Source organism: Osmerus eperlanus, chromosome 28, assembly GCF_963692335.1.
Source record: "Osmerus eperlanus chromosome 28, fOsmEpe2.1, whole genome shotgun sequence".
NCBI classification, from domain to species: Eukaryota; Metazoa; Chordata; class Actinopteri; order Osmeriformes; family Osmeridae; genus Osmerus; species Osmerus eperlanus.
The window spans coordinates 6,552,541-6,576,000 of record NC_085045.1 but is presented as its reverse complement, the minus strand read 5'-3'; the positions used below and the strand labels follow the sequence as shown (position 1 = coordinate 6,576,000).

Below are 23,460 nucleotides of genomic sequence, written 5' to 3'. Positions count from 1 at the left end.
GCGTCTCTCGTGCCAGCTCCGACACCAGGGACCCTGGGGGGCTGGAGGACCTGTCCGTCACGGCACAAGGCAGCGTGGAGCGCCTGGCTAGGCACTCTGCCACGGAGAAGAACAGGAGCCCCACCGGAGACACACACAAGCAACAGGCGTAGGCACAAGCACACACACACACATAACTGTCCGTCAACATCACAGAGCTCCTGATCCGGAAGGTTCTGGGGTTTAGGGCCAAGACACCTGGGACCTTCCGTCTGCCTGGCCAAGCCCACAGACAGACCGCCTGTCAAGATGAGACACTGCAGCCTTTCCTGTTGCTGTTCCATGAGAAGATGTGCTCATGTCCTCTACGGCGTGCAAAAAGGCAATATGTTATAATGCCAACACTTAGTAGTCCAGTAAGCTTCTTTAAAGCTAAGTATTTGAAGCCAGTAACACTGTACATTCAGCATTTTTCCCCTCTCTCCTTTGCTCTGGTTTCTTTCAGCAGTTGGATTGGTAGTATCGCCCCCTTGCACAATCACCACGCAGGCTTGCCAGGAAAGTTTCTCCGCGCCGGGCATTGAGCTCCATTCAATAAGGAGGGGCGATTAAGCCTTCTGGCTTCGGGAGCTTAGCGGATCAAAGCCGTGGCGGCTGCGCAACACAAGCTCCAGGAGCGGGCGCTAGCTAGCCTTTAGCATCACGGAGGCCCCCTCTCCATCCCTCTCTCTGTCCCCGTGACGGAGCGGTCGTGGTCAGGCCGCTGAGGCCTGAAAGACGACAGGGGGCCCGGTTGGTGTTTTGACCCCAGTCACCTGTCGCCGACTCTGGCCTGCGAGTTGACAGAAACGTGGCGAGGGCCAGGGTAACCGAGACTGGGCTTATTACATTGGATCCCTGGCTGGCGAAGTGGTGGAGGTTTCAGGTTACCGGGCTGGCCCCGGGGTCAGTAGCCCACCTCTAAGGTTTCTGATGCTGAGAGAGAGAGAGAGAGAGAGAGAGAGAGGGAGGGGGAGAGAGAGAGAGAGAGAGAGAGAGAGAGAGAGAGAGAGAGAGAGAGAGAGAGAGAGAGAGAGAGAGAGAGAGAGAGAGAGCGCACCATCATCTTAACATGAAATATTCACCAGCCAAGACCTCACAGCCAGAGTGGCCAGGATTGGACAGGATTGTGCGCGTGACGTGTGTGTCCACTCGGTGGGTGATATGCATCTGGTCGATCGTGTGACTACGGGAGTTGCGGTGTTGAGCGCAAGACACGTGATCGCACACGCAAATCGAGTATCGGGCATGATGCTGTCTCATGCTGACTCTCTGATCATGCTTATCACAAAGATCAGCATGATCTTGCATGATCAGCATGATGAAAGACTCTTCTGGTAAACGTGGGTTACTCTGCTCATCCTGAGTGGCCAAATCGACATCCTGTAACCAGCGCAGTTATAGCAGCTAATGGACAAAACCAAAGTGATTTGATCACGGATCTAACCTGATCGCCTTAGAACGCCTCACACTGAGGGTTTAGGTTGGTTTCGGTGCCGTTCTATGGGAACACGAGAATCCCTCAGTGACATTTCTTGTAAAAAAAATAAAATAAAGGGCAATATAAATCATAGTATGATTGGATTGGATTTGAACCACAACTACAGAAGGTTCATAAGAGGCTTTCCCAGCTAGAGGGTTTCCCAGCTCTGGTAAATCCACTGGGAAGGGCTGGTGGTTGTGTCTGGTGTCTGGTCGTAGGCCTCCACATAGACTCCCAGTCTGGGGGCACTCCTCCTGTGGGATGTTATCCATCACCACACTCTCCCTGCTGATCTGGAGTCAGCGCAGCGGCAGGGGGAGTGTGTGTCTGTCAGATCATCGCCTACGCCCCGGCGTGTGACAGCAGGGTGTCTCCGCACTGGTCTGGGGTCAGACTGACACTGCCAGACAGACCGTGCTGGGAGTGGCACACTGTGAGCTCCATACATCGCAGCCAGTCACAGCACGTGTTTACGGATGATGTCATGTATGATAATGACAGCCTTCGCTAGAGGTTGCTTGAGTGCGTCGGTGTGGGAAACATGGGGAAAAATACGAAATGTGTTTAATTGGTCAGAAAGGCAGTGTCAAGATGCAAGAACGTCGATTTTGAAAAGCATAGACTTTCATAGCAGGGTCTATTTCCCCTCACTGGCATTGTTTCATAAAAACAAAACACTGAAAAAGGTTTTCTCTTTGGCCAAAATCTGGTGGCGCCCTCTGAATTTCACATTAGTTTGCTATAACGCCCCCCCCCCAAAACAGCCCATTCTTATTTCAACCTCGTCAAGAACAGCTCATGTTATGTGGCCCCACTTTGCCAGCAATGTTCCTGGAAGAGCAATTTCATTTCATTTTCATGCTTATTTTTTGGGTAATTATTTCATGTTTATAACCCAAACCAGGGTACTCTGTTGTGTTTGTTGGTTAGTTTCCTATTTGGACAAGGTTGCACACCAGTGATGCCACCCCCAACCTCAGAAACCACCTCCAGTCCAATTTCACATCAGTGGAGACACAAGGCCGCCATGCATGGTCAGTAACAAAGCCCATAATTGCATTTCTCCCTGAATTTGTCCCTGCAGTATTTTTAGATCACTGGTTGCTCTCGACATCCAGCGAGGCCGGAGAAAGAAATTAAGACATTTAATAAGGGACTAGTCTAAAACATACATCATTAAATACGTCTAAAATTCGGAAAACCACTGTTACTACAAATTAATTTTCGGAGGCTATTCCCGAAAGCCAAATAGTTTTACTTTTGGGGGGGGAATGAAAACCTAGCATTAGTGTGACAAGTTGAAAAAAAATGTGTTTTTGCAAATGAGGGGTAGCCTACTGAGATCTCGGAGTAGAAGCCAAGCGATGCCATTCAATCACAGGGGGAAAAACGTGGGAGTGTGAATCCAAATGACCAAGAACCAAAATGCATGAGGTCAGTCACATTTTTCTCAGACTTCCCTATTGAAACCAAACCCCCCTTCCCTGCCAATCAAGTGTGCATGTCACTGTGAACCGAGATGTGTTACGCAGACATTGTCTCCGAGACTGGAGCTTTCGAGCCTCTCAAGTTGTGCCATCTGCGTCTCGCATCCTCACAATGATCTTTGTTGCTGCTCTTTGGGAAACACTGGGCAGAATCGCCGGCGAACAAAAAAAACCTGGAAACGCAAATCCCATTGAGTGAGCGAGGAAGCGAAGGAGCAAGTGTTCCAGCAGACCGCTGGCTCTCGTCTGACTGATTAGCCTGTATGACACACAATGATTGAGCTGGACCGAAAGAGCACTTTCAAGGGATTGAACGAGGACGCTCACTCCATAGTTCCTCGGACCAAAGCCCTCTTTTTTTTTCATCGCATGTAAGCGGTTGGTGCTGGATGAAATGCTAATTGCCTTTCAAAAGAGTTCCCAAAACAGAGACAGGACCCAGGACGGGGGAGGGCAGGAGCGGGGCTCTTCCGATTCACTGACCAACGCACTTTTCAGAAAACGAGGCTTCTGTTGTTTCTCCTCCTATTCTTCCCTTTCTCGCTCTCGCTCCTCTCGTCTCCTTTGCGTGCAGGATGTTTCTCCCAACCTCGCCCAGTCACGTTCCCATCCGGCCTGAGACAGCCCCTGGCTCTCTTTCCCACTCTCCCTCGCTTTCTCCTTCTGGTTCCTGCCCTTGGTCCTAACCCTGGATTACTCCTCTTCCTCCTCCTCAGGTACCGCACTTCCTGCTCCTTCGCTCTGGTGCTCCTTCCCGTGCCTGCTCTCCTGCTCCTCCATCGGGCTGCGTCTGGCCAGATGGCAGGATAGAGGCCGGGGTTAATCCCCGATCGAGTGCTGCCGCCCGCTACCGGGGTTCAGAGCTAAAACCACGGCACTTCAGATAACTGGTTGGCAATTAAGTCTGTCTCCCTGATCCTGCCCTGGTCATTCATAGGCTACAAGTCTATGCGTGGGTCTGTCTGTCTGTTTCTCGGTCTGTATGTTTGTCCGTCTGTCTGTCTTCCTTTTGGTCTGTCTGTTTGCTTCTGTTGCCTGCCTTCCTTCCTTCCTACCTGTCTATCCACGTCGATTTAGTAAATCTTCTGCCCATCTGTCTGTCTGTCTGTCTGTCTGTCCGTCTGTACATCTGACTCTGGCTTGGATCTGAGTATCTGGATATACCACAGACGAATCATTAACTTGTATTGAGTTAATTCCCCCTTATCTTTCCCCTTTCCCACTGCAATCAGTTTAATCTACCTCTGTTGTTCGTCAGTGGGTGTCACGGATAACATGTCCTACTTTCTCACAGTCCAGTGCCTGCCGATCTGTTTCCATGCCTTTTCACTCTCAGAGCATCGTGGCTTAGTCAGGGGCACACAAACCCTTCAGTTCCTCTGCAGTCTGAGACAAACAGCCAACCATATCTTTACCTCATAATGATCTGTTTAAAACAGAGTCCAAAAGGGCTGTGTTTAGTCTCTGTGGATACAGCCTCGGAGAGGATAGTGAGAGAGAAAAAAAAAATCTCCTCTCATCAACAGCCTGAAAAAAACGAGTCAACACGTCTCCCACTCGAAATGTTCCGCAACGACAAACAGCAGGTCTAAACTCAAATCCCCCACTTCAGGAATTCCTCTGAGCAGCTACAGCACCGTGGGGAGGGGGAGATAGACGGCAGAAGAGGGGGACGAGGAGATAAATGATGTAAGGGGCAGAGGAGAGGCGGAAGAGTTCGGAATGAAAACGGGCTGCTTGTCTCAAATGGTGGCAAGGGTTCCGAAAGAACCTCAATCTAACACACACACACACACACACACACTCATACACACACACACTTGAGGTCGGGGGAGGGTTGAAAACTCCAGAGAAAGGGCTAATGGGGGGTAAGGTTTTGCCATGCGTGATCTGATTGTGACCTCCTCAAATGGGATCCTGTCTGTGACCCCCCCCCCCAACCGACCCCTGGAAGTTAGGAGAGGAAACAAGGGGGAACACCAGGTTGTGTTCCACTTGGCTCCCCCTCCCAATGGGCTAGAGGTACGACCCGTGGGGATTTATGACCGGATGCAGGCACCTACCATCGTGGGTGTGGGGAGGTCCACAGAACAGGATCTCTGGAGCAAAACCGACAGACTGCTGAGCTATGAAACTACTTGTATAGAAGTTCAACAGTGCAAGGCTAGAATACTGAAAGATGACCATAGGGAAATGGTTACCAGGTCTCAAAGCCTTAACCGATGAGTAAGTTCTACCACTGTTTTGAATATTCTCCATGCTTTAATTGTGATGTCCCTATATAGTACCATACCACTGCAGGCTGTTTTGTTGTTACAATGGCAAGCCAAGCTACAAAGATTAGCCCAAACTTTGAGGGTCTGGTGATAATTAATCACTGGCTAATTAAATGTCAAGTTGGAATGTACAACTACTTACAGAACTGATTTTACTTCACCAATATAACTCTGAATATACCGTAGGATTGCATTGTAAAGAAACTGCTGTTCATTGAAAGTCCTTTGTCCTGGCTAGAGGGGTGAGTCGCGGCGGTGAACCACCATGGGAGTGGACCGGTCACTCTTGCGCTGCACAGCCCAGCGGGGTGCTGAGATGGCTGAACGCGCATCACAGAAGGTCGAAGTTCAAGTTCAATGCCCCTGGAGAATGGGTCCTGCAGGACAGCAGTGGGGGGGCTCAACGTGGCCCTTCACAGTACAATACAGGACAATGTGTGTGTGCGTACATGTGTGTGTGTGGGAGAAAGAGAGAGAGAGAGAGCGCGAGAGAGAGAGAGCGAGAGAGAGAGAGCGAGAGAGAGAGAGAGAGAGAGAGAGAGAGAGAGAGAGAGAGAGAGAGAGAGAGAGAGAGAGAGAGAGAGAGAGAGAGAGAGAGAGAGGGAGTTTACAGCAAGGTCATAGCCAGGCCCTCTCATTGGAAACCGTAGCAGAATAACGGCAAAATAAAATAAAGAGACCTCAGGATTTCTGGAGATCTCTGTGAATTCAGGGTGCCCCACCACTTTCCTGTCCCTGTGCTCCAAAGAAAACGACTACTAAAACATGATACTACTGTCTCCTACGCATGAACTTCAACTGTCAAAAAACACTTTGAACTGAACTCAAAGTGTAAACACCCCACATTTCAGTTTTTGCCACTAGCCTACTCCACGAACTGAAATAAGAATGTGTACTATATCACAATAATGACTTATCTAATAAAGTGTCCTACTTAGTTACAATGCATGAACGTTTATGTGATGATGTAACATTCAATAATACAGGCTTCCCTTTGGGTCATCGCTCTTAAATTTGAGCACTGGACACCCAATATTCCCTTAACTGACCACAGCACTAAAACCAAATCACATTCAGTTCCCTCTGAGTGGCTGTGATCACTTTTCTTTTGTTCCTCCTAAGTTACCGCCTACTCAAATATTCCAGCCTCAACTCGGTTTCCAAGCTTAACAAATCAAATAAAGAAAAACGATCTGTTTTTGTATTTGTCTATGTGTGTGTGTGTGTGTGTGTGTGTGTGTGTGTGTGTGTGTGTGTGTGTGTGTGTGTGTGTGTGTGTGTGTGTGTGTGTGTGTGTGTGTGTGTGTGAGAAAGAGAGAGAGATAGGAAAGCAAGACTTTCATCCGACGACACATTCATGGTCTCATCTCCGTCTCCTTGAACAAACCTGAACCGTAATTATACCGTCTGCCCACATTACGTGCTGTCCACATTCACCCAACATCGCGTAGTCCAGAAGTGACTGACCACCCAGCCGCTACACTGCAGAACCTCCTGAATGACATCATCATCATATAGCTAATACACACACACATCCACACTGTATATGAAGAGGGACTGGACATCCAACCTTTTACAAGGTGTGAAAATGTATGGCAAATCTTCCAGTATGGCTTTTCTCTCTGACATTTAACAAGGAAGGAAAACGATCCCCCCCCCCCCCCCCCCCCCATCGTTTGTCTGCACGTTCCAGTAGAATAAAGGTACAAGAACCGAGAGCGCGGTTCCAAGAGATTGTTCCACCCAGACTCTCCAGCATCCCTCAACGCCCATGTCTCCCCCTCCCTCAGTCCTGGGACTATAGGTTTGTGGAGCCCAATTTATGGACGTGATCCAACAGGAGAAGGGGGATAGGGAATGAGTCAAACATTCCGGAAAGGAGAAAGGGGCTTCCATTAAACGACCAACACTTTGCCCTCTCGGCGAAACAAAGCCACCCACAGATGAGATCATCTGTGCCCCTTCCAGGGAGCAGTGCTCCGGTAGGATGGAAGAGCTCGGTTCCCCCTGTGACCAGGCCGCTAGGCAAGCTGTGCCTTTGTCTGGAGATCCATCCAGGCTCATCACTGGAGGCCTCCCACCACCAGGACATCAATCTCCAGCTCCCTACCACGTACGGCCACGATCACCTTCTCCATCGACAGAGCCTGTTTATGGTACTGCCCCCCCTTTGTGTGTAGCAACACTAAAGGGGAGGCACAGAAGGGAAGGGGGGGGGGGGGCAGGCAATAAAAAAAAAAATCCGCCCAGTGAATAAGATTCACGCTCACTCACACAGGCGACTGGAATGACCCCTGCCAGGCAAGAAAACAAACAATGGATTCCCCGAATGAGCAAAGGAAGACCTAAGCACGATGAGCTAAGTGTGACGTGTTCTAAGCATGTGTTGGCATATCTCTGAAGGTGTTGCGCAGCTCTTCCGAAACAGCATGGTCCCCCCCCAAAAAAATAAAATATGATCCCCTTGTTCTACAAATAAAACTGTTTACAATTCCTGGCACAAAATATCACAAATGGTGTCTTTATTTCTTTGTGAAAACAATGTTCCAGGGTACCAGGGATTACAGGGCAGCCTAGGGCTGACTAGCAGGTGTATACTGAATAGACACAGAAGTGGCTGGCTCTCTCTCTCTCTCCCCAAAAAGGAAATGGGTGGACTCCTCTGGTGAACACCATAGAGAACGCAACAAAGGACATTTAAATGCAGCAGGATGACATCATGTTCAATCAATTACATATGAAGAGGCTATATCCAACGAAGAAATAATCGCACTGCCAACTATTTTCCTTCAGAGTGAAACAGCGTCCATGTAAATGAGGCAAAGTACCGTTTTTCACAGGCCTGCTGTCAATTTATCTTATAGACAATGCACGCTCAGAAGGCTACAGTAGCGACACATGTGGGAAGCCCAATGTGAGCCAAGATTACTAATGACCCCAGTGAAGATTAGTCAACGGGGCCTTTATCACTGGGTCCCCGGCTCATGCGCACCATGTGTGGCGGTTCCCCGCGGATTGTCATTTTATTTCAATGGGCGAAACACACAAAGCATAGTTCACACTGGAGATCCAGAGAGTAACCATGGAAGCGTTTGTCTCTGTCGTCAATGGGTTACCCAGCCTTTCATTTAGTCATTTCACTGAATCAATATTTAGACTTTTCAAATTTATTAGCTGCTCAGAGGGGATTTTGGCACTGTGCAATATAAATTAGCCTGGTGTTGGCTGAACAATTTTGTGGTAGCCGGTGTATGCAATAGTGATGCTGATGCATGCGGTATCGATCACTAGCCCTGATGTAGCCTATCCTACTTGTTAAGCGCAAGTCTTTAAAAACAATTGACGAACTAAAAAAGGAAAATACCGCCAACTCCATATAGTCTACAACAGGCTATAGCATACAGTTTCCCCACTGCACATGACTAAACTTTCATGTGTTTTGATATGAACTTGCAATTTAAGTGTGATCTAACATAGGCTATGTTAATTAAATAAATACAGGACACGACAGATTTCAATGTAACTTACCTGACACCTTGCTCTTGCTCTGTCCAGGATAAATTATTAGAATTCCACAATTGTTTAGGATATCATCGATAACACCTTACAATAAAAGCCTTGAACTCCTACGGTTTCTGACAGATGGTAGTCTTCTTTGTCAATAAGCGCATTCTTGATATCCACATTTGAGAAACTCCAATTTGTGGTGCTATAGGCGGCTTTCGGCCCCCCAATGAATGTCCACACAACACATAAAGACACAAACCTACGTCACCTAACGGGACAGACAGCGTACTGTCGCCCTACGGTGTATCCTTTCAGTTGATGAATTGGTGAAGTAGGCTTGCCACCTAAGTAAGCTACGCAGTGTTTTAGTTCACTTCGGTTTACTACTGTTATCGGCGACGTGCGGCCACCCCGTTCGGCTGTCTAAAGAAAACTACGGTGCGGGCTTCCATTCGCATGTAGGCTACTAGTAGAGTGCAAGATGTGCTAATCGCATTTGTCTCCGCGAGTGTGTATACTTATAGCCTGGTGGACAGCTCCCCCCAGCGAACTCGCCATAGGCATATGGTCGTCGAATACATTATTTAATTAATCTGAATTGTATAGCATTGTTGACTTGGAATCTAATCATAACAAGTTCATTTTGCACACGAATTCCTGCATACACCTGTTGTTTACTAAGATAGCTACCACGTAGCCTACTTTTGAAAATAATGTAGGCCTATTAGGCCTATATATGGTTTCTAAATCCATTATTAATCCAACAGCTCTCGTTAATCTCCGAGTAGGTTATCAGGCCCATTCATAAATCTATGATTAATTGGTTTGCATATTTCAAAGTCTGTGGCGCCATCTACATTTAAGAAAACTCTACTCGGGCACCCCGGTGTTTCACCGGATTTAAGCGCGCACCAGGCTGAGGCCTCCTGCGGGTGGCCCTGGTTTAAATCCGGTCCAGGCCCTTTACCGCATGTCATCCTCTCTCTCCCTACATTTTCTGTGTTCTCCGAATACACTATCTCTGTCAGAAATAAATAATAAAGGCAGAAATCCCACCAAAAATATATAGATTTTATTTATTTCTAACAAAAAAAAGGAAACGCTTCTCTGGAAAAAGAAACGTCATCACGTTAGTATTCTGTTGACGTGGCGTAAACAAACGCTCAGTTCAGTCGAAAGGAGAATGGAGATGGCTTGAGGACGGCTAGTGCTTATGTGTGCAGGTAAAGTCGAACATTTTAACGCAGCAACATTAGAACGAACCACGACCAATTCATTGGTCTTTACAGGCAGTTGTCAATCTACGAACCATTGGTTAACTATCGAAATAGGTTGAGTCAAGATGATAAGGAACGTAGCCACCAGCTATCTTGTATGTAGCCTAGCTAGCTGGCTAGCTTGAGTCTGTAGCTAAAGTTGATCGACCTAATTGACTAGCCTTCATGCGAGATATCAGTCCAATGTTTTGCAGGCTGGCTAAACCTTTGCTCTATAAGATAGTTTTAATACAATTAGTCAATTGGCTACATCACTTTCCTAGATGAGTTGTAAGTAATTAGGTAGCTACGCTAGATAGCTAGCAAGATAAGCGATACTCATCACACATCTTGTTAGCCTAGCTATGTTTCACCCGACGTGAAGCTGTCACACCAGCAGTTCTGGTTGCTCTCTATCTGAATTTCAAAGAAATGGGACGACGTGGACGTTGCCATGGTAGCTTGCTAGCTGTTATTAACAGTTACCTGTTCGACTAGCACTAGCGCCCGGAACAATGACGTAAGTACTAGCTCTAAGCTTGCAAACAGAGAAATGATCCAAAAGTCAGCATCATTGACGTGATACTGTACTGTGGAATTACCAACGCATTGAAAGAATCGTCTGTTGGCTTATTATAGAGCACCAGTGTCTTCCTGACTAACTAGTTATGTCAGATTGTGATAATCACAAGGACTCGATTTGTTATCTTTCTAAATGTTGAAGTTGGCTCTGATGGACTTTAGCTTTCTAGATTATACCTAGTTGCACTGTATTAACCCGTCAGAACTGTACAATCTAGTGTTGTCAAGGTACCAACATTTCAGTAGCCATAGCCTATAGTTAAAAACAGTGTCTAGTACGTTAATACAAAGAACATGTACGTGATCTACTCCCTAATTAGGACTAATCTAGTTCAATTTCTCATTTACTTAACCACACAGACTTGTGTCTATAATCTACATCCCGATAACCTTTGGCAGGATTAGAAGTGTATCAATTACTTATGCTGTCAGGCACCGCACATGACATCCTTCTGCCACGCTCTCCACCTTTTTTAGAGTGAAAATGGCGGGGAGGAACCAGGCCTATGGTTTCAAGTCGGCGACCACTGTGCAGCCCGCCAACGGCGGCCACGCGTACCTGTTCGGCAACGGCTCTGAGAACGACCTGTCTGAGGAGGACGGCGAGGGCAGCGAGCTCCGCCCGCGGGGCCGGGAGAGGCTGCGGCGCGGCCCGTCCCGAGACAAGATGGACGACGTCATCTACCTGGTCAAGGACATCAAGGAGGGGGACACCCTGAACAGCATCTCGCTGCAGTACTTCTGCTCTGTGAGTCTGTCAACAGCCCTTCTTTGTTGGCCTGGGGGATCCGAAGGACTCCCGAGCCCTTGTTTATCCAGTCAAGGTTACATTTGGCCTGTGTGTGCAGGGCTTGTAAGTGGACTCCGTGACAGATCCAATTACATTCGGATTATCGAAATGATGCGTCTTTTCCTTAGCGTCTGGCTATGAGAATGTGTCCACAATGCACATTTTTCTGTCCATGCTGTCTGTGCATTTCTTCCCCCACTTGACACCTTGTTTGATAAAAAAGTGCCTATGTGACTGTAGGGCATGTAGTAGATGTTCAGATATTCACGAGAAAAGAATTTCAATAGGTGAGAATTTTTTGTAAATGATTTAGTACGGAGATCACTCATTATTTCTTCCCAAAACCATTTGTGAACTTTAATTCTCGTCTCTTAGGTGGCGGATATCAAGCGGGCCAACAACCTGTTGTCGGAACAGGACTTCTTTGCGCTGCGATCCATCAAGATCCCCGTCAAGCGCTTCAGCGTGCTGACTGAGACCCACAGCACAACCTCCCTCAAATCTGCCTCCCCCTCGGGCACCCACCGGCTCCCCCAGACCCCCACCACCTCCCCGGACACCTCCACCGACTCTTCCTCCTCCTCCACCGACAGCGTGGAGGGCTTCCTCCAGGAGAAGGACAAGGACATTGAGCTGCTGGTCAAGTCCACGTGCCCCTCCCGGAGCAGCCTGAACGAAGTGGTGTCCTCGCTGAGCCTCCAGCAGCCCCTGCTGAGCGAGGAGCCGGACTTCAAGCCCGCCCCCAGGAAGGACCCCTACTACGGGGCAGACTGGGGCATGAGGTGGTGGACGGCCGTGGCCATCATGCTGGTGGTGGGCATCGTCACGCCCGTCTTCTACCTGCTGTACTACGAGGTGCTGGTGAAGGCTGACGTCAGTCACCACGCCACCACGGAGTCTCACAAGGCTGCCGTCACCCTGGCCGCCGAGCAGCTGGTCCAAGCACCAGAGAATAGAGGGGACGTTGCTGGAAATGTTCCCCCACCCGAGTCCCATGGATTAAGGCATTATTCGGACGTGGAGGGCCACCCTGCCTCCAAGCAAACGATCACGTAGCGAGGCAGTTCTGTCCACACACACACACTACATGGACTAGACCATAATTATGAGCCAATAATTGCTCGTTAAAATGCAATGCAAGCTCCCTGATGGAAACCCTTCATAGAGTGAAAAGAGGACGTAAGAAATAAACATGTTACTTTTTGTTCTTTTTTTTTTAAATATGTTTTGCACAGAGAAATGTTAATTCTGTATCTTGATTTGGTCATTTCAGCCGGAGGTTAGCTCCACCTCGTCTGAAGACGGGTAGTCCTTTTGTCAGAGCAGTACCAATTGCTGCCACTGTGTTCATGTTGAAAATATAGTTGAATAATGGTAATTTATTTGAGATTTAGCCCTATATTTACTATCAGTATTGAAGTTGTCACAGATTCTCTTGAACAATGTGTGAATATGTTTTGCTTGCCTTTGGGGGAATCCGCATTTTATCATCTGAAAAAAATCTTTCTGCAAAGGGCATGGTGATGAAACACAGTACGGCCAGAACTATTCTAGATATTCTACAGTGAACTGTAATATTGTATCACCATTTCTTAAAATAATGTCCATTTCACGTTTTATGAAAATGTGTTATAATTGAACTGTACGTGCCTTCAACCTGAGGAACACTTTAACAGGCTGAAAATAAAAGTATATTTTTAATAAATTATTGATGCTCACTTTGTTTCTTGCTTTGTTTACAATTATTCAATTGTAAAAACAAACAAAAACAAATTCAGTTCAAGTATTGTTTAATGCCATGACAGTGCTAGCATAGGCAACACAATTTTACCAAGACACTGTAGTAGCAAGAAAAATAAAGTATAACAAAAATATATATACATTTGGAGAGACGTTGAACCAATACAGATTAGCCTTTGGGTTTCCATATGTTTTTTTTTAAGATGGCAGTAATAGGTTACAGTGACTGGTTAGTAAGTGGCTTCATCCATATTATCATCACTGCCTGCATCAAAGTCATCACCATCCTCGAAGTAACTGGCAATGTAGTCGTTTTCCTGTCAAAGAAACTTGGGCATCAGGACAACTATCCATGTACACATAACACTGCCATTAATCCAACAGTAGGTAAATACCTCATGACAAGAAATGCAGTTAAAAGTCATTGCAGACGTTCACTACAGCCAGTCATACAGTGGCTTATCGATCACTTCTCAGAAAAACGCAGTACCTCCTCCTGTTCTTCATCTTCGAGTTCCTCTGCTTCGACCTCCTCTTCCTCCCCCTCCTTCTCCTTCTTTGCTTCTTTCTCCTCGTCCGACTGGACGTTGTCTCTCTTCTCGAGTTCCTTTAAAAGCAGTCGCAAGTCATTTGCACACTTGATACCCGGACTGCAGTGTGGAGAGGGCGAACAAAGCAGGAGAGGGTGAAGTAAACCACTTACATCTAATTGACTGAGCACCTGTTCTTTGTCTTTGACTGACACCTTAATGGGCTTCTTCTTAGCAGCTGTTACATGAAGTTTGGAAACATATTAGACCTTGATTGGATGAAAGTGTCAGAATTTGATTGGGGGAAAAATCAACTCATGTCTATACCAGTTTTTACAAGCAACTTTTTCTTCTGTGGCATCAGTTCTTTTGGAAATAGATTCCAGTCTGCAAGGATAAACACACAATTGGATACAAAATGAAGTAGGGATCAACAGTATTCGGATGGGTCATGACCTGACGAAGTACCTGGGGTCCAGTCCCCATCCAACAGCTTCTGTCTCTCCCTCTGGTATTTCTCCTTGTACCTCTCCACATCTATTTGTTGCGAAAACAGAAAGGTTTTTCATCAACGCATGATCACGCAAACTCACTCACTCACCTCACCTCTCATCTCTGGTTCCCAGAGTTAAGATTCAGGAACAACTTATGAACGCGAAACAACTGCGGAGGCAACCGTGGCGAGCAAACGTTTGATCATGAATATCTGGAAATGATCTGCAGAAAGGCCTCGGACGAGTTCCATCTGCTAACCTGAGTAGGATTTGAAAAATACCATGTCCATTTGATACCCCAAATCTCTGAAGATGTTGCTCTAAATGCACCCTCTGTCCGGTGAGGGAGTGGCTTTAACTCAATAGTCTGACATAAATCTGCCTCCCATCTTCAGCTGGGATGCGATTAAACGTCTACGTCCTTGAGTGTTGCATTATCTCACCCTCAGAGCGGCCTCCCACCATTATGGGATGTGTGAGTGGAAATGCTGTTGTCTCTCTTACCTGCCTTTGGTTTCAGAGGCTTGATGCTGTGAGGGAGTTGTCTCATGGTCCCCCTCATCTCCTGTTTCAGGGCCAACATGTAGTCCTCGTCGTCTCCCACTTTCAGCGGCACTGGCTTGAACTCCACATCCTACGAAGATGTCCCACAGTCATATGAAACGCCCCATTACATTCACGTGTGGACTCCTTCTATAGTCCAAATCCATTGGGTATTATTCGAACTGGACACTTCTGATCCTTAAATCGGCTGCTGTCCACGTGTATGTTACTTTAGATAAAAGCATCTGTTGAATTCATCAAATGTAAACACCTCATAATTATAGGACGGATGCACTGAATGTGGATCACAGTGCAGTTCGAAACAAGTTTGAATGAGCTTCAAATGTAACATGAACCAACATACATACTCCATAACACCGTCATGGGAAAACAGCATAAAGAACAAAGCAGAGAGGTTTGGGTTCACAGGACTTACTGGGAACAAGGGGTTGGGCCCAACTCTGGATTCTGGCATGGAGCCCCTTGTGATCCCCAGGGACTCGACATGAAAGCTGAAGGCAGCAAGGCCCCGACCTTTCCCTGCCATGTTCACCGCACAGTCAGGCAAGCTCACATCCACCTAGAGGGAATCCAACTAGTAAACACAAACACACACATGCACACCCGCACAATGTTTTATATTAAATATCCGTGTGGTCCTTGTGTCATAATTTGGTTGAAGAACAGCAGATTTTTTTTTGTCAACGCTTTGGACGCGGAATATTGCACCTTTGCACCAAAATAAATCGGCATTAAGCCTGATATTCACCTAATTAAGGTTCCAATACATACAATGTATCTCGGCGGTTGCTTTTCACAGGCAATCCTAATGTGTTACTGCCTTTTAAATCGACACGCCCCAGTTGCAGTGGGAGTGTTCTGCACTAACCAATAGTAAGCGACTTTTATCCTGTCGTCACTATGCTTTCCGCCCACGAGGGTGTGTCAGCCACCATCATTGAGCGTGAAAACAGAGCAGATGTGTAGCAAAATTAGCAGAGAAACCGTCTCTTTCTTGACAGCAGAAAATCTATATTAATTTCGGCACGTACATGAATTGTAATGTCTGCAACTGACTGGTACGCGCACAAATCTCTTGGAGACGGCATTTACTGGATCCAAGAGAGGTTTTACCAATCGGATAACCGGGCGAACATTTGGCTTCTCCGTGGATCACACCAGGACGTTGTCATAGACACAGGCTTGGGCTTGAGAAGCTTACCTGACTACATCAACGGTAAAGGACTGCTCGGGGACGACACCCAGCAAAAGAACCCTCTTTTGGCTATCGCCACCCACGCCCACTTCGACCACTCCGGTGGTCTCCACCAGTTCCAACAGGTGGGCGTTCACAGCGCAGAGGTCGATGCCCTGGCCAACGGGGATAACTTCGAAACGGTGACCTGGCTGTCCGACAGGGAGATAGTCGAGGCTCCCACGCCGGGTTGGAGGGCTAGGCAGTACAAAGTCAAGGCTGTCCAGCCGACACATATACTCCAAGAAGGTATGGTACTCTTGTCAATCCAGGGACCCACCGGTCTGCACTCATTGCATGTAGAGTTGAGATAAGGATACGGTCAATGAGAATGTGATTACAGAATTGAAAGGATGTGTCTACGCCCAGCGTTACAGTAAATCTCATTTCCACTGGAATACGCTTTCACATTAGGCAGCATCCCAAGGGAGAATTTATACTGCAGAGTGGACTTGGCAAAACACCAGCTCTGACCCCCTTCAACACACACACACACACACACACACACACACACACACACACACACACACACACTAGGGGAAATGTCACCCTCCCCACGTTTTAAGTTACAGGCCTGTCCATTACTTTCAACAAGCACTGATCCTCAATATCAGTGAAGGGTGTGTCTTGCAATGTAAAGCTAAAGTAATGTGTAGCCTCATTGTCATTGCTCAGTAGAAGCACTATGCCTGTTGGTAGAATCACTAGGGCTAGTGGTCAACAACAAATATGAATGGTCGTAGAATACTGTGACTGATAAGCCATATTTACTTGAACATGTGTCATGCAGACTATTTCTTTTCTCCTCCTCGACCAAGAGGACTTTGACGGGTGGGATTTCGAACAGAGGAGGAGACTAACTCTGGATAGCCACATACCGAGTTACACAACCTGAAACCTGAGGTTTCGGTAGACCCATTCACCTCAGTTGATTTTCCTGTCGGAAATATGTATTTATATGGATCCATTTTATACGGGAGAGATTTGATGCTGTGCCTTTTCCGCGTTCTCCTGTGCGATACTGCACACTTGACAAAGTTGCGCCGAACTCTCTGTGGTATTGAGTCTCTGCGTAATATGGGCATCGCTCAATACACTGATGCTGCGTCAGAGGTGCTGCAATGCAGATGGAATATCTTATTGCTCATTGGGTCACTTTTTTCCCCCTTTCGATGCCCTCCGTTTCCGACGGAGCCGTAGACCTTACGGCCTCTTCGCGCTGTGCCCTCAGTACAGTGTGGGCCCTGTGACATGGGGCCGGGCAGATCATGTTGCTTACACAGGTTCTGTCAGTGGCTCAGCTCGGCTGGCCTGCCACGTTATGTAGGCTTCAGATATTTAGGTATGACTCGAGACTTAGGGGCTGGGTCTTGGCTGAATGTTACACTATGCATTCCCCCCCCCCTCTCTCTCCTTTCTCTCCCTGTCTCTTTCTTTGAGTCGCTCTCGCTCTCTCATTCTCTCTTGCTCTGTTTTCTCTCTGTCTCTCTCTTCCTCTCCCTCCCTCTGTCTCCCTCTTCCTCTCTCTCTTCCTCTCCCTCTGTCTCCCCCCCCAGGTGACGTCATCAACCTGGGCGACCGCCAGCTGACGGTGCTGCACATGCCCGGCCACTCCCGCGGCAGCATCTGCCTGCACGACCGCGACAACAAGCTGCTGTTCAGCGGCGACGTGGCCTACGACGGCGCCATGATCGACTGGCTGCCCTACAGCCGCGTCAGCGACTACGTGGGCAGCTGCGAGAGGCTGGTGGGCCTGGTGGACAGCGAGCAGGTGGACCAGGTGCTGCCGGGCCACTACAACACCTTCGGGGGCAAGCGTCTCCACCGCATCGCGGCGGGCTACATCGACAGGGCGGGCACGTGCCCCGCGCGCTTCTCCACCTTCGCGTGGAGGACCCTGGCCGGCATGGCGCTGAGGGCGTCCAACCCCCGCAGGGTCTGCTAGCTAGGGGAGGGAGGGAGCACAAACACACACATTCGGTGTCATGAGAGAAGTATAGGATGTGTATGTATGATGTCGCGATGTTGAGTCCGTCAGTGGTGGTGCGAGGAGAGGGGGGAGGGGGGGGCTCTGAGGCGAGCAGGATTTCCGTTGGCTGTCGGGTCAAACGGGCGAGCCATTCCAAATGCGTTTGGTGCCATTTTAAAACGCCTTCGTTTTTCCGTTGGGGTGAATCAGTCAGCGATTTGACGACGTTTGGAGATCTTGACTGTAAAATGCTTGTTTAGTTTTTTTATACGGGTAGTGTGATAAACCAATGGCACATCACTGGTGTAATGTGCTCAAATATATAGGGTGATGTTTGGTGTGTTTGCTCGGACATTGTTAAAGGCACTTTGACGTTTTTAGGAATGCTACACCGACTTATACAGGGTTTCGTGCACAATGTCTTCAGAGGATATGAATTACAGTGCTTTGTTCCCTTGATTCTTGTGAGGCCTTGAAGCCACCATGTTGACAATAAACTGCCAACTCCATCCCCCTCCCTCAAGCTTCCTATGGTGCTATTTATAGAAGTCATCCCATCAGTGTGGCTGTTCTGTGAATCAATGTGATAGTAAGTCTGGTTGAAATAACATATATATATACATTTACATTTAGTCATTTAGCAGACGCTCTTATCCAGAGCGACTTACAGTAAGTACAGGGACATTCCCCCCCGAGGCAAGTAGGGTGAAGTGCCTTGCCCAAGGACACAACGTCAGTTGGCATGACCGGGAATCGAACTGGCAACCTTCGGATTACTAGCCCGATTCCCTCACCGCTCAGCCACCTGACTCCCCATATATATATGCAGCGGCACCCCATAATTAGAGATTTGTGTGTGAAGAAGGAATTATTTGTATCAACGGTGTTTCTCATACTGAAATGCCAAATAAATCCTGGATCATGTTTGAGACATTATCTGTTGTCAGATTAGATCTTTCATTGACTTAATCAGTGGGAACTGTGATCTTGGACTCTAAGATAGGCCTAATTAAATGATTCATGGGACAGCTTTTTGCCTTGAAAAAATTATTGTTAAATCTAGGTCAAGCGTCTCTTGTAGTGCATTCAGTTTCTGGCCTCAAACCGACTCCAGTATTCTGAAACTCAAAATAAATGAAATATGTAGTGAGTGTCGAGTGAGAGAGAGAAATATTGGGACCAACTGAACCTCACATATTCTTGTTCCTATTAAAACATTAAGAGCAGCCTTTTTATAATTCGTTTTTATATATAAGCATATGCTTACATTCTCAACAACTTACCTTAGGCTTGATAATAGAAAAATGATTGCTATAAATTGATAAAGCATTTATTATCATTAATATGTTACATATTTAAACAAGACTTGCACTTTCTTTCCCCCTTAAAGACAAAGGGCATGTTGACATCTGGCCAACAGACAGTCTTGCAAGATAAACATTCAATGTTATCTACCGCAACAGTTTGATATTTGTAATCCTCTGTTAAGATATCAACAAAACTGTCATCATATAACGAAACCATTCATGTAAAATTGGTTTAAACAAAAAGAACAGGAAGAGCTGTGTTAACTTAAAAACAAAACAAAAAAAAAAACATTTACAGTAACAAATGCATTTTTAGACGGTTTTACGGTTGGACTCAAATAGTGGACCCAGCTCTAAGCCCTCCCAAGACGCAGGGATATGGGAGATAGACTTAACTACGCAGATAACACACACACGTTCACACCAAGGCAGGTGCACACACAGACATGCTCACACGTCGCGCACACACACACACACACTTTACATAACTGCCGTAGCACCATTTGCTATAGATAATTATTGTTTTGCATAATTCAATTGCATTTCACACTTGGGTTGGAGACTAATGCTGGGCTTGGTTTGTATAACATGATGTTATAACTGACTAATCATAATTTTCAGTATTTCCAAACATCTAATATTAAGTCTGACAGAGATATGCCTAGAGACCTCTTGCATGACGAAGACCACCTTCCACTTTGGGTTTCTGAAAAGACGTGTTTAACACAGGTTATGGCTTTGCATGTTTGCATCATTACTAAGCCTTTGGTGTATTTCCATTCATTTGAAATACATGAGTCTTTATTAGTTCGGTTTTAACCAGTATCAAAGACATGCAGCTTAACATACGTGTGTGGTTGTGAGGAATAGAGCACAGGTTTGTCTTGTGTGCCAACATTCTCTGTTGCATATCCTGAAGTCATACAGTTACTTGACTCAAGGATTTATAAAAGTGAGCATCACATTCCTGCACATGCTCTATCCTGCATGCCAACCTGGGGATATTATTATAGCATCGAAAATGGAGGGGAGTTCCTGGAACGTTCTCGACAGTTCTTTTGAAAGTGAAAATCACAGTTAGCACAGGAAACAAGACACTACCTCGCTTACTACATCACACGATACACACTTGACGGAACTTTCACAAACACTGTTCTCTCAGATCTCCAGTCCCAACACAAAACGAGTCGGCTTCACCATACCGTACCAACGACGTACATGCAGTAACACCAGATTTACTACGAGTGGACCCATGCGGATTTATTTTTCTATTCACTTCCCGTCTGCCAGGGAGGTTGATGCAACTGGCTTCCTCACACAGACCCAGCGAACTCTCCTTTCCAGTTGGAAGTGTTCACAAGCACGGAGGGGCTCCAAAGCACACTGGTGTGTTTCTGTTCATCTCCCCAGCTGTACCGTTCTTAAAAGACGCAGACAGAACCACGTCGTTTTGAGACATGGCCGTTCACACGGCCCTGACAGACTCCAGTGTCCAGGTCACGTGGCATTAGTGTGAGATGTCATTCCAGTTACGCAAACAGGGAGAGGATAAGCTGGTTCCCTGTCTGCCTTTCCCAGGACCGAGAGTGGTTGCCGGGGGAGGTGGGGGGGTGATAAGGGGTCTTTAGAGGGGTTATACCTGGCTCTGGAGCCAGTTGCGGGGGTCCAGTCTGGCTCGGAGGTTCCTGAGGCTGCGTCTGGCCGGGGAGGGCCGTGAGAAGAGGACTCCCTCGGACGACTCCGGGCTGTGGCTGCCCTCGCTGGAGCTGGTGCTCGTGCTGGAGGTGGAGCTGGAGCAGGACAGGGTGGGCTGGGGGACCCGGGAGGTCGGGGCTAGGAGCGAGGCCGAGGAGGAGGGCGGATGGCAGGAGCACTGCGCGTGCCCCCCGCCGCCGTGACCCCTCCCTCTCAGGGTGCTCAGCTTGGCGTCCAGGGAGAAGGTGCGCGGCCGGGGGCGCGAGCCGGAGGGCAGGGGGGAGAGGGCCAGGGGGGAGACGGGTTCCGCCCAGACGGGGTGGGGCTGGCGGTGGCGCGAGCAGGGGCTGGCGCTGCGGGGGCTGTCGCTGTCGGAGGCGAGGCTGGCGTTGGAGGAGAGCAGGCCGGGGTAGGCGCGGGGCGGGGTCCGCGGGCTGCGGGGGAGGCGGTGGGGGGTGCGCGGGCTGTGGCCGGCCAGGCTGGGGCTGCAGGGCCGGGGGCGGCCGGAGGGGGAGTCCTCGAACAGGGCCATCCAGGGCGGCGGGGCCCCCAGCTGGCTCCTCAGCTCCAGCTCCTGCATCCGCCTGGCCAGGATGTCTGTCACCGTGCCGAGGTCTTCGGACGCCTCAATAACTGGAAAACACGACAGAAACACACGTGAGTACCACAGGGGTCCGGGCTTTTCTGGGCACCAACAGAGCCAAGGCCCCCCCTAATGACAACGATTCCTTTGATTCAATACACCTTCATGGAACACAGGAACCCGGAGAGGTCAGTGACTGCAACAGGGTGGACAAAAGCCTTTACGGGTGGTTCTGACTGAGGAGAGGAGGGGACCAGGTGTGGAGGGTGGTGTGTGGAGGTGTACACACCCACCCACCACCACCACCACCCCCCCCCCCCCCCCCGGCCCCCCCTGCGTTACCTGTCGTTGTAATAGGAGGAGAGCAGAGCGCGGATCTCAGCCGACACAGCGTTGTCCTGCAGCAGGAGACCCTCGCAGGAGGGGGAAGGGAGGGGGGCTACCAGGGCCGGGGGGGTGGGGGGATGGATGGAGGGGGGGGCGGGGGTGGTTTGGTGTGTGTGTGGTGGGATTATAGATATATATTTACAAAGATATATATGGAGAGATATTGTAGGTAATCAGTGTGATGTGCAGGTAACGGTGTGCAGAGAAGGAGTTCCGAAAAGGTTAATTCCAGAGAAGATGAAGGTTTAGTTTCGACCATTAGGATATGAAAAAGGTTCAAAATGGAGGATTAAGTGTTGCGTCAATAATGAAGGGAAACGTAAGGGAAGAGGGGAGTAGGGATGCTCTCCAACAGGAGAACCCCACGGGGGGGGGGGAAGGAAGAAAGATAGAAAGAAGGGGGGAGGAGAAAGAGGGAGCAAAGTGAGTCGGCATAAAGAGATGGGTGCACTTCCATCCAGAGAACAGCACAGAGACACAGAGAGGCAAGTCAGACATACTAGCTAGGGAGGCAAGGAGCTCAGAGTGGACATTTCTGGAAATCTCATGCACATGGACAAACAGCCACTGTTAGAGGCACATACATGCAGTTAAGAAAGGTATAAGTGAAGATATATCTTGTGTATTTCTGTATTATATATATATATATATATATATATTTGTTGGCACATGTATTGCTTTGTTTATTCTAAGTAAGGCCTGAATATCACTCCATTACTCTAGACTCTGCTCTTATGGAGGTGCTATAGAGATATTGCTGCACCTATCGCAGTTCTGCGTTGGGTTGGGGTCTTACCCATTTCGTGATAGAGGGAGCCCTGTTTTGGCAAGACAGGGGCCGGTTTCCGTGGGGATGGCAGTTCGATTTTCATCAGGTCGTCACAGCACTGCTTCCATTGGCCTGTCGGGGAAAGAGCCCAGAGGAAACGCCAATCGCGCCATTTATCCACGGTCCAATCGGAGCTCGTGTGAAGCCCTGCCGGCGCCCCCCAAAACCAGCCAATGAGCAAGAAGGGCTGCTCTACTCACTCATGTCATAGAACTGCTGCCAGAAGGCTTCCATCCAGCGGTGTGTGTCTTCGCGGCTGTCCGCCTCCAGCGTGTGGGTGACAACCTCCCCTCCGTACTGGTTGCTGATGCAGATGCTCTGGGCCGTCCTCTGGGGGTCCTTCTCTGACGCACGGATCCTGGTCTCCTGAGATGGGGATGACACACACACACACACAGAGAGACACACACAGACACACACGTCAGCTGAGTTCCGTGAGCACGTGACAACGTTCCATGAATCCGAATGAAATGACAAAAAACAAAACAAAGTGTGCATTCATCGTCAATGGAACCAGCCACACGCTAACAGCTGCAGTCTCATCTCCACCAGTAGTGGGCAGTAGTGCACCATTCGCCGTCCAGTCAGGCGCCAGATGAGCTGATTAATATCCAATCTAGGGGAGCTGACTTGGCCCTGATGCAAGTCTGCAGAGAACGGCTGAGTCACCACGGAAACAGTAAGAGGCCCCCGGAAGGATGCGCACACACGCGCGTATAAGACGATCAA

General features: G+C 48.3%; 4 protein-coding genes across 8 annotated transcripts in view; 2 read left to right on the top strand and 2 right to left on the bottom strand.

Moving 5' to 3' along the window:
- Positions 1-9,839: 9,839 nt before the first annotated feature.
- lysmd3 (LysM, putative peptidoglycan-binding, domain containing 3) lies at positions 9,840-13,107 on the top strand. 2 transcript variants are annotated; one of them, XM_062454603.1, is made up of 4 exons: positions 9,952-9,994; positions 10,413-10,547; positions 11,087-11,357; positions 11,775-13,107. In XM_062454603.1, exons 2-4 carry the CDS (start codon positions 10,543-10,545, stop codon positions 12,453-12,455), a joined length of 957 nt encoding a protein of 318 aa, XP_062310587.1. In that variant the 5' UTR covers positions 9,952-9,994; positions 10,413-10,542; the 3' UTR covers positions 12,456-13,107. The 2 variants fall into 2 exon arrangements, with proteins under 2 accessions (XP_062310588.1, XP_062310587.1); XM_062454604.1 differs by lacking the exon at positions 10,413-10,547 and having other exon boundaries at positions 9,840-9,994.
- Positions 13,108-13,172: 65 nt separating this feature from the next.
- On the bottom strand, positions 13,173-15,574 carry polr3g (polymerase (RNA) III (DNA directed) polypeptide G). Of its 4 annotated transcripts, none has more exons than XM_062454606.1 (8): positions 15,476-15,574; positions 15,143-15,301; positions 14,668-14,797; positions 14,138-14,206; positions 13,997-14,056; positions 13,843-13,907; positions 13,630-13,746; positions 13,173-13,456 (listed from the first exon to the last, which is right to left on the bottom strand). In XM_062454606.1, exons 2-8 carry the CDS (start codon positions 15,251-15,253, stop codon positions 13,370-13,372), a joined length of 639 nt encoding a protein of 212 aa, XP_062310590.1. In that variant the 5' UTR covers positions 15,254-15,301; positions 15,476-15,574; the 3' UTR covers positions 13,173-13,369. The 4 variants fall into 4 exon arrangements, with proteins under 4 accessions (XP_062310590.1, XP_062310591.1, XP_062310589.1 ...); XM_062454607.1 differs by having other exon boundaries at positions 15,143-15,286; positions 15,476-15,554; XM_062454605.1 differs by lacking the exon at positions 15,476-15,574 and having other exon boundaries at positions 15,143-15,461.
- Positions 15,575-15,643: 69 nt separating this feature from the next.
- mblac2 (metallo-beta-lactamase domain containing 2) lies at positions 15,644-18,447 on the top strand. The gene is made up of 2 exons (XM_062454835.1): positions 15,644-16,210; positions 17,518-18,447. The coding sequence occupies exons 1-2, from the start codon at positions 15,769-15,771 to the stop codon at positions 17,904-17,906; spliced, it is 831 nt and encodes a 276-aa protein (XP_062310819.1). The 5' UTR covers positions 15,644-15,768; the 3' UTR covers positions 17,907-18,447.
- A 799-nt stretch (positions 18,448-19,246) lies between these two features.
- rtkna (rhotekin a) overlaps positions 19,247-23,460 on the bottom strand; it is a 6,699-nt gene continuing 2,485 nt past the window's right edge. Inside the window, 3 exon segments of the mRNA XM_062454094.1 lie at positions 19,247-21,565; positions 22,699-22,803; positions 22,932-23,097. Of these exon segments, the coding sequence (XP_062310078.1) occupies positions 20,871-21,565; positions 22,699-22,803; positions 22,932-23,097 (966 nt within the window). The 3' untranslated portion in view covers positions 19,247-20,870.

Coding starts and splice junctions, on each gene's coding strand:
- lysmd3 (XM_062454603.1), top strand. Junction 11,358..11,774: donor CGCTGCAGTACTTCTGCTCT/GTGAGTCTGTCA, acceptor CTCGTCTCTTAG/GTGGCGGATATCAAGCGGGC.
- polr3g (XM_062454606.1), bottom strand. CDS start 15,253: ATGGCAGGGAAAGGTCGGGGCCTTGCTGCCTTCAGCTTTCATGTCGAG. Junction 13,908..13,996: donor AAAGTTGCTTGTAAAAACTG/GTATAGACATGA, acceptor TTCATGTAACAG/CTGCTAAGAAGAAGCCCATT. Junction 13,747..13,842: donor AGGTGCTCAGTCAATTAGAT/GTAAGTGGTTTA, acceptor CTGCTTTTAAAG/GAACTCGAGAAGAGAGACAA.
- mblac2 (XM_062454835.1), top strand. CDS start 15,769: ATGTCTGCAACTGACTGGTACGCGCACAAATCTCTTGGAGACGGCATT. Junction 16,211..17,517: donor GACACATATACTCCAAGAAG/GTATGGTACTCT, acceptor CTCCCCCCCCAG/GTGACGTCATCAACCTGGGC.